At 42.6% G+C, this 16,830-nt stretch overlaps 1 protein-coding gene across 18 annotated transcripts in view; it reads right to left on the reverse strand.

Annotated features, from left to right (window-relative positions):
• The window catches only part of Pard3 (par-3 family cell polarity regulator), a 501,294-nt gene that overhangs the window by 296,045 nt on the left and 188,419 nt on the right, over window positions 1–16,830 (reverse strand). For all 18 annotated transcript variants that reach the window (XM_041649748.1, XM_041649755.1, XM_041649756.1 and 15 more), the window contains one exon: window positions 14,946–15,126. In XM_041649748.1, coding sequence (XP_041505682.1) covers window positions 14,946–15,126 — 181 coding nt within the window. The remainder of the gene's footprint in view (window positions 1–14,945; window positions 15,127–16,830) is intronic.

The raw sequence follows: 16,830 nt of genomic DNA on the forward strand, positions 1-16,830 counted from the left end.
CCCCGGACATGTTCTTCTCGTGTTTTTGATCCAGCTCCCTGGATTCTCTTACTGGTTGCTAAACACACAGAGGAAGTCACCGTACTTTAGCTACACAACACACAAAATCGTCTCAAGGAAAATGTAAACAGCAATGCTATTAACAAAAATCTGAGCTGGGCTTGGTGGCATCAGCCTTCAACGCTAGCACACTGGAAACTGAGGCAGAAGGATTTCATATTCTAGGCCACACCAACTTATAGATTCAAATCAGAGGTGAACCTGGGCTACATGCTGAGACTGTATTTTTAAAAGAAAATGAAGTGTTCCCTAAGAGTCCAGCAGGCTGGTGGATGAGCTACAATCCACTCAGGTCCCGGGGTCTGACAGAGCTGACGGTGAAGGGCACTGCTGAATGTTCTCCCACCCCACGGGCTGGCACAGCACGCTCCCGAGTCCGGGTCTGATCAGATATGGGCAAAATTCTTTTTTTTAGAGTTTTAACTTTAGATTTTCCTTTTGCACATTTCCTTTTTTAATTTCCAAAAGACGGTTATTTCAGACATCAGTACGCGGTGTGGTCTGAATGAAGAACGCCCCCCACAGGTGGGGGTGTCTGAACACTCGTTCCCCAGTTCATTGCCACTGTGGGGGGGGGGGGGGCGGGGAAGCACTGCTGGGAAAGTACCTGGGTAACTTTGAGGAGCTGTTGCCTTGTCCCCTGTCCAGACTGTGGGCTGGCGCTCTCCCTTTTTCCCTCCCTCTCTCCCTCTCCCACTGCCCCTCTCCCTCTGCCCCTCTCCCTCTCTCTCTCTACTCCCAGCTCCCCCCACTTCCTGTGTACTAATGGAGACATGACCTCTCACCTTCCCACTATAGCTGACTGCCACCTGCCTTGTCCTCCCTACAGAACAAGAAGCCAAAATGAATGCTTTCCTCTAACAGTTGTTTCTGGGTGTGGCACTTTATCAAAGACAAAAACCAACAGCAACAAAAAATACAACTGTTAATCAACTAGAAGGATATTAATGACACTTCTGGGTATGTTGTACATCAACGACATATGTAAACAAAGGACAGGAAGCTTCAATGTGTCACAAGTAACAGGAGTCAGGGTTGGGATGTGTCTCAGTGGGCAGCGGGCTTGTCTTCACATGCACAGCATCCGGGGTTGAACTGAGTGTGGTGGTATGAGCCTGTCATCCCAGAATTCAAGAGGGAGAGAAAGAAGAGGTAGGACATCTGCGGCTATACAACAAGTTTAAGGACAGCCTGGGATATACAAGACTTATTCTGAATAATAATGATAGTGATATAGCAACACATAAACTCTAACATGCAGTAAATAGTGGATTTAAAAGTATATGGCAGAAAAAGTTAATTAGAACGAATTTATCCTGAGCAACGTCTTTCAATTACAAATCCCATAATTCACAGGAGGCCAGGTACCGAATACTACTATTCCTTGATGGAAAAGAAAATGTCCCCAAACTCAAAACCCTTTGAAATCTCAGATTTCATAATCTCTCTAAAACAAACTGTGATTATAAATTATCGTGCCTCAATTGGAATAGATTTGCAAAGATTAGACAATGTTTTGACAAACCAAACTCCTTTTACGCTTGCATTCCTGAGAGAGCGAGGAGACAGTCTACTGAGAAGCAACAGGAATCGGCATCTTAAGATTTAGTCATGAGAGCCATGCCATACCCACCAGCATCAAAGGCCACGGCAGGCCAACACATCTCTACTCCTTATATCACTGGATTATTTAAATGAAGTCATTATAAAAATTAAGCTGCATAAACATCCAACAACATATAAAAACAACAAAATGAATCTCACTGCCCTCTGTGCCGGGTACAGCTCTGGCATCTTTACAACGAGTCATGCAACAGCTGTTCACATCTGCACAGGTCCACTTCAGTGGGGCTCAGTACAGACCACATTAGATCTTAAGAATCCGATTATTAAACTTACCAGCATACCAGCAGACACACAAAACCTAGACAAATTCCCTCTTGTCAAGTCACACCAAGTAAGATACTATTCAGACAGTTCTGGCCTCCCGGAAGTAGCAGAAAGGGTAAATCCAGGTCTCCCGGTGGGCAGAGGAGTTTCAGTAAGCAAGGCAGAAACTCAAAGAGGCCAAGCACAATGAATGGGGTACAAAGGGTTAAGACACAAGTTACCTCTAAATTTCAGCAAAACAGAGCACACAAAAAACCTGGGTTTGGTACCCAGCACCAAATAAATCATGCCTGAAATCCCAGCACTGGGAGGTAAAGGAAAAAGGTCAAAATTCAAGGTCATTCTTGGCTACAGAGTTGGAGGCCAACACAGGATATAAGACATTCTGTTTTAAAAACAAAGCAAACAAAACTCAAAACTGTAACACAGGTTAAGTAGCACACAGATAAGCCCAGCTTCTCAGGCCTTCACCTCTGGGAACTCCAATCCCAGACAAGCCTGTGGACAAAAGGCCAAATCTTTGACTTGTCTTTACAACAGGCAAGGAGACTATGTAGTAAGGCTGATACTTCACCAAGAGAAGTCCCCCAAGTCCCAACTCACAAGAAATGCTCATCAATACTTTTATTTCTGATGCACTCAGTTTGTTTAGTACAGTATTTTTTTTTCCCCGATTTTTTGAGATAGAGTTTCTCTGTGTAGCTCTGGCTGACCTGGAACCAGCTCTGTAGACTAGGACGACCTCGAACTCACAGAGATTCATTTACTTGTACTGCGACAAAAGGCACATGCCACCACCACCTTTCTTTTTAAAAAAGGAATAGTAGCCACAAATATAAGCCCACAGCCAAACCAAACTTCTCTGGAGCAATAAAGCCTAAGACCGTGAGCACAGTTTTGGCAATTGAGACGCCATGATGATACACAGAGTGAACAGCGCGGGAGACCCGACTGTAAGGACAGAACGTCGCTGAGACAGGCTTTCAGGGGAAGACCCGACTGTAAGGACAGAACGTCGCTGAGACAGGCTTTCAGGGGAAGACCCGACTGTAAGGACAGAACGTCACTGAGACAGGCTTTCAGGGGAAGACCCGACTGTAAGGACAGAACGTCGCTGAGACAGGCTTTCAGGGGAAGACCCGACTGTAAGGACAGAACGTCGCTGAGACAGGCTTTCAGGGGAAGACCCGACTGTAAGGACAGAATGTCGCTGAGACAGGCTTTCAGGGGAAGACCCGACTGTAAGGACAGAACGTCGCTGAAACAGGCTTTCAGAGATGCATTTCCTAACCAAAAGCCTCAGCTGTCTGTGTTAACAGAGTGTTATGCTCACTGGTGTTGACTCAGGATACACGTGCAGGGAGACAAGTGTGCACGGGGCTGTTGCTTATCTGGTAAGGGCCGAGCGTGCTCAAAGCCTCAACTAGAATCCACAGCTCCACAGGGCTACAAGCACTACGGAGATGGATGCTCAGGGATCAGATTCAAGGTCATCCGATACTCTAGGAGTCAGACACCAGGTTATACCTCCAAAAGAAGTTACTTGTAAAGTCCCATCGAAATTTAAAATCTCAGGCAATAGTTAGAAAATATAAGATATATAGCGACAATACCCAGTGGAAGGCCTTGGTAGGCAGCTCTTCCATGTTTTATAAAAAATCCATGTTAAAGGAACTTGGTCAGTGAAATTAACAGATAATGTATAACCTCAAACCTAGGTGGTGTGATCAGTGGTTGAAGGTGCTGCAACCCTGACCCTTCCCAGTCTCGGACCAAGGACATCATTCTCCTGCCAGTCTCTTGAGAGGAGGAACACAGAACTTCAGCAGGGTGGAGCTCCAAGCCAGCTGACACAGAGACAAACAAGGTAGGATTCTTCCTGCTCCTTTTGATGCAGGGTCTCCCTAGGCTGCTGAGACTGCCCTTGAACTCTGGGCCTCCAAGGATTTGGCCTCCCCCACTGAGCACTGGCTCTACAAAAAATTACATGCTCTGGAGATATGCACATAATTAGCTATAAAATAAAAGCAAAATGAAGGCCAAACTAGGAAAGGAGCTATGGCCAAAATGACTTTCAATTCTTTGAAAAACTAGGAAATGCCCAAGCAGCCATTTCTTCTCGATGGAAAGCAAGAGCAGAAAGGACTGAATGAGAGGAAGATTGGCAGCTGAGGCAGAGGTCAGGGAGGAAAGCAGGCCCAGCTGCTGAGCTCCCAGGATCCACAAGGAGGCAAAGGGGAGAGTGGAGAAACTACCCCATGGGCTCAATATTCACAGCCTGTGCATGATTTTCCTAATCAAAATTTCGCACAGTACAAAAGTGAGTAATTATCATAAAATTTTTCTAATTATGCAAACAAGCTAAAAACTGAACAAACATTTTTGCTGGAGTATTTTTATCAAACAGAATTATATAATAATGGTCAGAATTAAACTTTTGTAAAATATTGCCCCATTGGACTCATCTAAATAAAACAAGGTGCAAGCTAAACACTCCGTGGTTCACCCTCAATGGCCATTGTGTGAGATTCTATCTTACATAATTCTATCTCACATCATACTATCTCACATAATACTATAATATTATATTATATAAAAGCGAGAAGCATATACACAAGGCTATCAGGTTAGAAGAGGAACAAAGATCAGATCATTTCTCTGGCCAAAACAGCTGCCTGGCTTCTCATCACCCAAGCTTAAGGATTCTCCTTAGAGGCTAGCCCACAGATCAGAGACCAGTGCAGAGTTCACAACGGTATTGCTCTCCTGAGATCTGACCCATCAGGAACTTTGTTTCTGTCTCCCTTTCCCAACCCACGGGTTCCAGTTAAAAGACAACCGGAACCATTCAGCTAATATAAGTCCTTATTAATGCAACTAATCTCCAGCTGCTTTGCCTTGTTCTAAAGTCATAAATCTTCAAGCTGGAACATCACTGCCAAGCAACGTAATATTCTTTCCCAAGTCATTACTACAAACGCTATATTTAAAATAAATACAGCTCCAGCTGATTTAAATAACGAATTAGCCAATGGATCAGCCACGGACCACAGTGACATTTTAATTAAGTGTGATAATAGGCTGTATAACCCAGAGAGCTCAGAGACGCCCTTTGGTCGGGGTCTTTTCTAGATTACTGTTGATCCAAGCTGCCCTGACTGATCCAGTTGTAATTTTCCATCTTTAAACATGAGAATTAACTTAAAAAAAAAAATCCCTGGCTACTTCTGTTTCCATACATAACCTCATCCCCAGCTTTGTGTATATACTTAGACATTAACACATTTATGAATGTATATTTACAGTGTGTCTATCTAAATATTAGAATATTGACACATACATGTATAAAATTATAAATAGGCAACTATACAAGGCAAGAAAAGACACCTAGTGGACAGTGCTAGAACTGCATGGTGTCTCTTACTCCTGAGACAGCTGTGTTGCCATTTCACACATAAGGTTGCCCACTGTTAGGAGTCCCACAAGAGGACCAAGCTACACAACTGTAACGTATATGCAGTGTGCCTAGGTCAGCGCCATGCAGGCTCCCTGGTTATCTGTCTGTCTCTGGCTCTTTTACTGGCTTTTGGGACCCTATTCCGCATACTGAATTGCCTTGCCCAGCCTCAATACATGGGAAGGTACTTAAGTCTTTTTCTTTTTTTCTTTTTTTATTGATTTTTATTGAGCTCTACATTTTTCTCTGCTGGTACTTAGTCTTACTGTAACTCGATATGCCATGTTTTGCTGATACTCATAGGAGACCTCCTCTTTCTGAAATAGAAAGGGAGGAGTAGAAGATTGGGGGTTGGGAACGGGGGTGGGGGTGGGGGAGGGACTTGGAGGAAAGGAAGGAGGGGAAACTGAGGCCAGGATGTAAAATAAATAAATAAATTTATTTTTTAAAAAAAGAAAGGTTGCCAATTCACAATTAAGTCAGGTGTGCTGGCTTATCCAGTCAATCCCAGCATTGGAGGCAGAGGCAGAGGCAGGCAGAGTTTGGCGTTTGAGGCCAGCCTGATCTACAGAGTGAGTTCCAGCACAGACTGAGTTTCAGGACAGTCAAGGCTACACAGAAAAACCTGGTCTAAAGAAAGAAAAGGTTGAGAAAAGTGACTGTGAAGCCCTAGAACAGACAGATGAGCAGGATGCAGAACATTCCAGACCTTTCAGAGTAGCATAGGAGGAAAGAGGCCAGTGCAGGAAACCCATGGTCAGAGGAGATTTAAGAACAAATGAGGCCGATGCTTTGCACTCCTAACAAGAGGCAGAAACAGCGGGGAGAGGGAGGAGCAAAGCACAGACCTCCTGCATAAAACTGTAGCATAAGCTTGGTTTGCAACGGTCAGCATCGTAAAGACATTGAAGGACATTTCAAATCCAGAATGTGGGGAGACCTTTCTTATAAGCGCCTACTTTCTGAAGAGGGGGGATCACTGGTCTCCTGCATCGCGTCTATGCACCCTAGCGCTCACCCACACTCTGCATTTACCGTATGAATATGCCATAACTAAGACTCTGTGGAGCAGAAGGTTTGCCTGTGGGAGCTGCAATCTGGACAAGAAATGTCTCCCAGAAGCCACGAGTTACAGTCCAGAATCAGCAGCACTACCAGAAAGTGTCAGAATCTTCTAGAAGCCGAGACTTCAGAGAGGAAGCCAGGTCATGGGAGGGAGCCTTCACAGGACATTCATTACCTAACCCCTCATTGTTTCTAGTTTACTTCCTGACAGCCATGGAGAATTCAGTGTGCGCTCCCGCCCAGCTCCACAGTGACACCACAGGCCGCACAACAGGGTAAGGCGGTTGTGAAATGAACCCATGGACTAGAATAAATAATCTGATCAGTTATGGAAACTTGATTATCTTTAGCGTTTGTCAGTGATGGAAATCTCGCTCTCACAGTAGGCAATAAATTGATAAATAATTGAAAATCAATAGACATTATTTAAAACCAAAATGACTTTGACTTTAAGGGACATTTTCATCCTTTAAAATGTCATCCCACAGAGACAATTAGTTGTATCTAGACATAGAGGAGGGTACATCGAAGTCATACTTCAAAGGCTTTTCCCCATCACTGGGACTGACTCAATGGCTCTGAGACAGAAGCAACACCTCCAGCTGGCCACAGGAGCCAAACAGGATCAAATAAAACGGAATACAAAACTACTGCCAGCGATTAAAAAAATTTTTTGAAAAAAATAAATAAGTAAACATATTCTTAAGAAACAGAGAGGGGGGGGGGGTCAAGCACAGCAAACCAACAAAATAATCCACAATGTGTATGGGACAGAAATGAAGAGAAAAGAGGACTGAGCACTCGAAGTTACAGAAGGTGAAGCTAAAGAAGACATTTTCTATATTCACTACTGCACAGTATCTACTGAAAACATTTTCATTAGCTATTCCTTTTCTGTGTAACAACAGACTTCTTAACATAGTCATGGCAACACTAACATAGCAGATTTCCAGGTGTAAATACCCATGACCACATTTGAAAGACAGACAATATAGTCAGACATATCAAGTAGAGTCCCATAAAAAAAAAAAAGGAAGAGATCCAGTCAAGTCCTTGAAGTCAAGAAAAACTTAATCGTTGAGGACAAGAAGTGGGTGTGCAAATAGGGAAAGAAAGGGTGGATCTGGGAACACACACCTGTAGCAATGCGGAATGAGAGAGAAAGAAAGCATGGTTCTGAGAACATACTCCTGCAGCAACATGGAATGAGAGAGAGAACTGTCCGTACAAGGGTCCAGTTCCACATGGCTTGCTTCGAATTTCAAAAGCAGCTTCTGAAGAAATCTATGGTTCAAGTCCAGAATACATGTCAAGGGCATGAATCCCACTAGGTCAGTCTGTACTGATGGGGATCAGGATAGTCTACAGGGCCAAGTTTACCTGTGTTTATATGAAGCAAACAAACTTTCAAGAAGACAATATTCCTCAGGCTATTGGATTGCTGATCACACAGAGTCAAATACCATTACAAATGTTAAGATGTCGCATGTGTGTGTGTGTGTGTGTGTGTGTGTGCGTGTGTGCGTGTGTGTTCTATAACTTAAGTGCTCTGAGACCGGAGTAGTTCCGTGGAAGAGCACATGCTAAGAATGCAGAAGACTCTGGGTTTGAACCCCAGATCTGAAGCAACAAGAAAAGATGTTTCTCCCAGACATAACTAAAAGCAAGACCCTAAAATTCACTCTACTTTTTAAAAAGTAACTTAAAAAAAACTGATGCTAGCCAGGAAGTGTAAGGCACATTTGAATCACATATGTGGAAATGCAGTGATTAACCAATGAAGACATTTTGGGGTGTTAACAATGTGTGTCACCGTGCATTTTCAACAATGCTTCTCTTCTTAGATTCAGACCTAAGCTACGGTTCTGACTTAAACACATATATGCTGTTATTTTAACTCATTGAGCCTGCTGCCAAGTGGTACAAAGAGGAAATCTCTTGTGAGAATTTTCCTATGAGCTCCAGTTTGCAAAGCCTGTGATCTTCAAATGTCCTTCAAACAGCACAGCATCTACAGCTTCGGGGGAGAGGAGTTGGCCCGTGTGTACATGTCTAGGTGTTTCTGGGTACCAACTGCACAGCACCCAGATAAGTTTGCAATGTAATTTTGGGGGGCTTCAGTGAGAGGAGCACAGATGAGAGGCTACTGCCCAGTGACATAGTAGCCACCTCTGTCTTAACTGTATATGATCTGTCTTGAGTTCTGAGGTAGGCTAATGTATTTTATCCATTTGTTATAGATGAAATGGGTAATCAGGCAAATATAAAAAACACTCTACAACCTTAATCATCATCATTTATTGATTGCTGATAGCGGATTTGACATCTGAAAAATAAAGCACACTTCTTTGTGATACCGAGTATCACTAGGAAAAGATAATTTTTCCTTGTGGTATTTAAACGTCATCCTTTGGAACAAACAATACGGTGCAGGCAGCTAGCTGCCGTCGCCTGACAGCCTGTCTTATCTGCCAAATTGCTCATTAGGTTTGGCAATTTTCACCTGCTCCTCCGGTTTATATTCCAGCAGGGAACAGGCACCATTCCGCTCTCAGCATCTCTGCAGTGAGCTCCTAACAGCCCTTTGTTAACACGGCACCCTCTCCCCGATACCTCAAAAGCCCAAATCGCCTTATGTACATACATTGTTTCTAAAATGTCCATTTGGCTTCCACCATGGGAAGTCAGCCTAGCTTCAGTAGAGCATAGAAGCGAGCATGTTGTTTAAGCCAATGCTATAGGACCAATACTAAATGTAATTCTTAACTCAGAAGCAGAACCCATAAACCAAAGGAATTGGCATCTTTAAAATGCTCATGTCAGAGAGTAGCTGAAGTGGGTACAGGTTAAGATAAGAGACACCAGAGTCCTCTTCCCAATGGAACAGATCATCCAACCTTTGCTGTAGGCCTGAAAGGAGAATGCTCTAATTTATAAACAAAGACTGCAGTAGTAAAACTAACAGAGTGGAGAGACTCTAAGAACCCCTCGCCCCAAGCCTGGGAGCATGGTGGCATTTAGGATGGATTGGTACGTGTGGGGCGAAAATCACCAAAGATAGAAAACAAAATGTCTGATGGCCTATAAAACAAATTCTGATGGAATACTGGTTTTCATTATGCAGAAGTAAAATATTCACCACCAACTCTGCAATTAGCTAGAAAATTACAATAATTACAGCAATTTTGTATCCCATCTCCAGTCCAATTAATAGATATATGACCTTGTCAACATGTAATAATCAGATTGCATCCACAACAAAACTGGAAGGGCTCTGGATGTTGAATGGAGCTTACGTGGTGAGGAGGCAATTATGTGAAATTCTAAGAATAGCATTTGTATGCCATGGTCTAAAACCTCAAAAGGAAATACAATAGAATAGTATCTCTAGTTTCAATGTGTATTTAAATCAGATCCAAGAAACAGCATGCTAATATCAGCTAAACGTTAAAGGCTAGGTCTCTAAACCAAACATTGTCAGTCTTCTCTATCTCTGAACAAATCTTTAAATAGATCTCAATATTCTTAATAAGAAAAAATCTGAGATCAAAAAGGGAAAAGGCAGACTGGCCAAACAGCTGAGCCTTGACAGCACTTATTGTGTGAGCCTGGTGATATGAGTTCAATTCCAAAACCCACAAAAAGGTAAGAGAGAAAACAAACTCCAGGAAGTTGTTCTCTCATGTCTGTGTGCATGCTATGGCACATGTACATACACGTGTGTGTGTGTGTGTGTGTGTGTGTGTGTATATATATATATATAGAGAGAGAGAGAGGGAGAGAGAGAGAGAGAGAGAAACAGACACACAGAGAGAGAGAAAAGGGGAAGAGGGATATTTACTTAAGGATATACTCTTTAAATAAATATTTAGATCTCTTTAAATTCTAAAATATATGAAATTAGTAATAGTTTACAAGCTAAAAGTTTCAGAAAAAAATGATAGTTCTAAGACTTAATATGAGTGGTGGGGGTGGCAGCAGTAGTAGTGGTTTTTCAAGACAGGCTTTCTCTGATTAACAGCCCTGGCTGTTCTGGAGCTAGCTTGTAGACCAGGTCAACCTCGAACTCACAAAGACACCTGCCTGACTCTGCCTCCCGAGTGCTAAGACTAAAGGTGTGTGCCACCACTACCTGGGTAACTTCATATAGTTTAAAATAATTTAAGATGTAAAGACTTAAAAGTTACTAAAATAAAATGTAACTAACCAGATACTTTGTCAATACTTTGTAAGTAACCAGATACTTTGTCAATACTTTGTAAGTAACCAGATACTTTGTCAATACTTTGTAAGTAACCAGATACTTTGTCAATACTTTGTAAGTAACCAGATACTTTGTCAATACTTTGTAAGTAACCAGATACTTTGTCAATACTTTGTAAGTAACCAGATACTTTGTCAATACTTTGTAAGTAACCAGATACTTTGTCAATACTTTGTAAGTAACCAGATACTTTGTCAATACTTTGTAAGTAACCAGATACTTTGTCAATACTTTATAAGTAACCAGATACTTAGTCAATACTTTGTAACTAACCAGATACTTTGTCAATACTTTGTAACAAACCAGATATTTCGTCAATCCCTTTCCAACAGTGTCATTTCCAGAAGCTATGATATCAATAGAGTGTACAGCACTCCCAAGTTTACTGGAATCTTCCTTTGACTTTGAAGACAGATGTGAGAGCCACTGACCAGAAGGGTGACAGAGTCCAACATGACCAACAATATTCTCAGAGGTCCTGCTTGCATGGCTGACCTCTAGTTTCATGCCATTCCAATCAGGCTGAACAGCTGCTACATTATTAGTTAGTTACTCAGTGTGTTGGGGCCATCAACTCCCCATTCATGCTTTGGGATGACGCATTAAGGTCTGGGAATTCTTCCTTTGTGAGCAGGCACATGTGTGTGTCAGTGCACAAAGTGCACATGCCACAGTACCTGAGTGGCATCTGAGGGCAAATTTGCAGGAGCCAGCACCCTCTTTCCACTGTCTGGGTCCCAGGGATGGAGCTCAGGTGGTCAGGCTTGGTGGCAAACTCCTTTGCCCACTGAACCATCTCGCAGGTTCTCTCAACTTTTAGGTAACTGTGATTTGAGTGTAAGGCAATGATCCCTTTGGTTCTGGGCTTCTCAGTATTGGCTCTATTGATCTCTGTACACAAGCGTGTGCAATCTCCTCACTCTATATTACAAATTTATCTGGCAAACTTTATGGTGATTGATTAGAGTCGTTTTTCCATTGAGAGAGTCTTTTCATAAAGTCGTGTCTTCATACTCCAAATGTGTAAATAAGAAAGATTGCTAGAAAGTTCTGTGATGCCAAGGACTGCCACTGTCTCCTTTTCTCTCTCTGGACTCTCAGTTCCTAGCACACTGATTGGCAAGAACAGACAATCTTGTATAGTGTATTTTGATATCATTGACAAAACAATTCACAGATGACGGGTGTGACGGCTGACTGTCCTGTGATCAAGAGGACTATCTACATTAGATTCTTAACTCCTTACTTGCTGGGGCTAGTCAAAGCATAACATCTAAACTAATGTCACACGTAGTCCCCCACTAATAACACAACACATATACTTGAAATATAAATTCATCTTCTCTAAAATTGTTTAAAGAGACAATTTAAGTTAAAAACTGATTTCAACTTCTAGTCAAGCAGGAGTGGCTATTCCTGAGGAAATCTGCTGGGTCCAAGGAAGGGGGAAAAGTAAAAATTAACAGGAGGTATGTTATGAAAATGCTCCTCCACATAAACACAGGAGATGCTGTTCAGGCAACATTTTACTTATTTTTATTTTTTTTAGACAAGACACAAACACAAGCTACACAAACCAGACAACAAAGGCCCTCAATTTAAGCATGTGCATTTGAGATATAATGTCCAAATGTCAGGCACCTAAGCATCTGTGCTATTTTATAGTTTGATTTTCGTTAAGTCAAACTTAGGTAATCTACATTTCATGCACAGGCTCAACCTAAGTAAACCTTCGTTTCACTATGTGCCAAAACCAAAGGCAGATAATAAAAAGACAGGGTAACCTGCGGACACCTTCATTGCTTCCTATTTTCAAGAACACTGACTGCCTCAAGTAAATCCAACGATAGTTTTGCTTTGTATTTTTCAATACAGGGCCTCAAGTAGCTCCAGAGTGGTCTCAAACTTGTTATATAGGCATGCTTGATCCTGAACTCCTGATCCTCTTGCCTCTACCTCCCAAATGCCCTGGCAACAAGAGCACACCACCACATCTAGCTAAGGACTTTCTGGATAATGTACCCTTGAAGTGACCAACTGCTGTTTCCAATTATTTAAAATGGTTTAAAATAAATTTGCTTATATATGCACAAAGCCCAGAAAAGCGGCATGCATCTTAAGCTGGCGGGGAGGCTAAGGGAGCAGTGATTTGAGAATATCCAGACAAAAGGGGAGGTGGGAGGGGTTGCTCTTCTCCAACCTTGGAAACATTTCCATTGGACCTGGGTCTCCTGTGCTCCAGAGGATGGAATTAATTGAAGGAATTGGTTAGCATCGTTCTATGTGCAGGTATAATTCTGCAACTGATCACTCTGGGGACACACCCCATGGTGTACCTTCAGGATCTCTATCCCTATGTGTGATATAACTTCATAGCAGCTTCCGGGTGGCCTATCAGAATTGTTAAATGTTAACTTAGTGTGCTTTGCTTGCTGGTGTCAGAATCCAGGGCCTAATGTATGAGAGGCACATGATGTCCCCTGCTCTACAGCTATATGGTAGTGCAGTAAACAGGGAGTAGAGAGGGTGTCAGGGCTGGAGGACGGAGAGAAGTGTTGTGAAGCACCGTCTTCAGGACAGAACATGACCGTTGCACTCACGAGCTCCCTGAAGCTGTGGTCACTTACACAAGACCTACAATGCTAGATCATGTCAACAGATTGGGAAACCCTCCAGCAGGCTGCATTAATTGGACTCTGTGTTAGAGGGGGAGAAGAAGAAGGAGGGAATAAGAAGGAGGAAAAGGGAGGAAGAGGACAGAGAAAGTGGAACAGAGAGAGAGAAAAGGGAGAGGAAGGAGCAAGAAACAAGAGGGAGGTTTTGGGGGTCAAAGCGTGAGGAACAGTGGAGAATGGAAAGGATCTATGATGCTGGCTGCTTTTGTAAATATGTATAAAAGTGCCAAAGAACACATAGCAACAGTCTTTACAAATAAATAAAGAAACAAGACTTAGTGGGGAACCAAGGAGGCTAGAGACTGGTAAAGAGTTTGATATTTCTTTTATGTTTTTTTCTTTTATGTAGATATTTCCTTTATCTTATGCAGAGTCTCTGAGAGAATTATAAGAATGTCTTATCTTTTCTCTCTTTGTATTTTGGATGCTTAGTATTAGACTCAGGTTCAAGTGAGCTGCATATTTCAAATTCCTAGTTGACTAAATAAAACAAAAAAGGAAGGAGCAAACAAGAAAAGAAGTAGATGTAGCTTCCAGACATGCAGAAGCAAGTTGCTAAAATGCTATAGACCACCACCAATGAGAAACAAGGGATTAGAACACATTCAAGAAGAATAAGAGACACGTTCTAAATAATTACCTATGCCATCTTTTAGATATTATATAGTTACATGTTATTAATCAACTAAGGGGAGAGGGGGGGGATGAACAGCCAAAGACTCTCACTCAGTAAAAGCCACACAAGACCAGGTGTTCACTCTGAAGAAAATCGAAAGGCTCTTAAGCAGAGATGTATAAAGATAAATGAGCTTTAAAAACGTATTTATTTCTTTTGGGACGGAATGCGGGTGACACAAAGTCCCATTATGGCTCAGCTCATAGTGTCCCCTCCTCAGCCCCGAGAGCAGGATTGCAGGCGTCTGTCAGCATGCTTGACCTACATGATAAATCACCTGAACACCTTCTCACTGCTAACAACGGCTCAGCTCTGAAATTTTACAGACAAGTATTATTTCTAGCAGAAATATTTCACTTTCCAGAGTAAAGTTTCCCAAACTGGTTATGGAACTCATCACACAAATGTCCTGGAACTGGAGTTCCCAGAGGGCACTTTACCCCTCACAAACTCTCTGTCTCCCTAACTTCCCTTGAGGTTCTAGCTGCCTCTCTCCCAAAACCCCACTGATGACTTCAATGTGGAGATCATGAAATACATGTTCTGTGGGTCACGGCTACAACTGAGTAGACTATGTGAAGCCTTTGGTTATTTCTGCCCACAAAGGGAGTGCAGGGTAGCTTCCCAGCAAAGTATCTTTATTTGCCCTTAGTGAGCAAGCAGAAGTCTCAACGACAGACAAAACTAAGCCCATCTATGAACAGGAACATACGAACTGGCTTCTTGGGTCTATCTTCAAAATGCAACCAATGTCTGATAGACACAAAGAATTCCATCTGTAGAGCAGAGATGGATAAAGACATCAGGGTGCCTGGAAATTAAGGGAAAATATGCAGAAAACAGGAAGTGCTCACTTACTTGCCCGGAGGACTGAAGGGGTGACCTCAATTTCACCTGTGGCCTGGTAGGGTTGAAAAGCAGAAGCATTGTTGGTGCCCAGCTCACTGCCGAATATCTCTGGGCTCTGGGTTCCCGTGGAGCTGGCGCTGGTACCATCTCCTCCATGATGGGGATCCTGTTCATCAAACACTGCTACCAGCTGGAAACGACAGACAAGGGGCACTTGTGAATAAAGGAAATAACTCCCCAAAACTCCTCCATACCAGGACAAGCCTAGGGGGAAATGGTGACAGCAATATATCCAAGAACGCTAGCTTTGTAGAAAGCAGTATCTCAGTGAAACATTGTCTGCCTGGGCCTGATCCATTCACACGTTTCTACAAAGAGTTTCCTATCTAAAATTCCATGGGTAAAAACACAGTAAGACACAGCGGCATGGCAGAAAGCTAGGGTGGGAGTGAATTTAAATCTTCTTTACAAAGGATATGTTGCTAAGTACAGAGACACACCAAGTTCATGCATATATACATGTATTTCCTCTTTTCCTTCTTTCTTTCTTTTTTCTCCCATTAGACAAGAATCTCAAGTCACCCAGGCTGGTCTATAGCTTGCTACGTTCAGGTGTGGTCTTTTAGTTCTGATCATTTTATCTTCACTTCCCATTTTTCAAGTACTGGGATTATAGATCCAAGCCACCACAGCCAGGTTTCTATCATGCTGGAGACTGAACTCAGGCCCTCCTATATGCTAGGTAGATGATCTATCAATTAAGCTATATCACCAGAATTATGTGTGTGTGTGTTTGCATTGTGTACATGTGTGTATCTGTATGTGTACTTGATCCCGCAATATATTGATGTGGGATCCCCCTCTGTATGCTGTGAATACCACTGGTTAATAAAGAAATTGTCCTGGCCTAGATAGGGCAAAAGAATAGAGCTAGGCAGGGAAAACTAAACTGAATGCTGGGAGTAAGGAGGTGGAGTCAAAGAGAAGCTAAGGAGCCATCCCTGGAGACAGACGCGCCAAAACTTTGCTGGTAGGCCACAACCTCGTGATGATGCACAGATTAATGGAGATGGGTTAATTTAAGATGTAAGAGTTAGCCAATGAGAAGTAAGAGCTAATGGGCTGAGCAGTGATTTAAATAATATGGTTTCTGTGTGAATATTTCAGGTCTGAGCTGCCAAGCCTCCCTACAACACTATATATCTTATGCTTCACATATGAGGATGGGGATATTAAAAGACATACCATCTCCTCATTGCTGTGTAGCAGTGAAAGGAAGACCAGGGAAATGAGTCATTTACAGAGAGAGGGGAGGGGACTGGATGATGGCAATGAGAGGAAAGAACACACTTTAGATGATCCCTGCATAATTGTGACTCATCACCTACAACACCAATACTAACTGAAATCCAACAGGCAGGCAACGTGAGACAGGGACACTGAGGACTTCACAATGGCGCAGACAATCACTGTCATTCTACAAATACACGCCCATGCTCAATGGGATGAAACAGAAACAATTTAGATTCACTGTGAAAGAAAGAAACACCATTTCCATTATTTAAAATAAACCATCTAGATGCACTGGGAGGGAAAAGCGCTGTCTCCACTATTTAGAATGAAGCTGAATATAAAAGAACAGCCATGTAAACACTGTATCGCAGGGAGTCAGCTTGCTTCGTGCATGCACATAGTTTAGCGACTCCCACTCGGCTACAAGCGCGCATATCAGGAATGAACAAAACAGTGGCAATATTTTGGGTTGTGAAAGCCAATGTTTTCACTGTCAGAAGCAGCAGTTACAGACAAGGAGATGCTGCAATGAGCTCTGGGGTGTGAGACTGGAATTGGGGCTCGGCACAAACTCGGGGCTCATGGGAGTAAGCCACCCTGA

The sequence above is a fragment of the Microtus oregoni genome, unplaced genomic scaffold (assembly GCF_018167655.1).
Source record: "Microtus oregoni isolate MIOR12 unplaced genomic scaffold, Mior012 000004F_ref0000308, whole genome shotgun sequence".
In the NCBI taxonomy this organism is placed as follows: Eukaryota; Metazoa; Chordata; class Mammalia; order Rodentia; family Cricetidae; genus Microtus; species Microtus oregoni.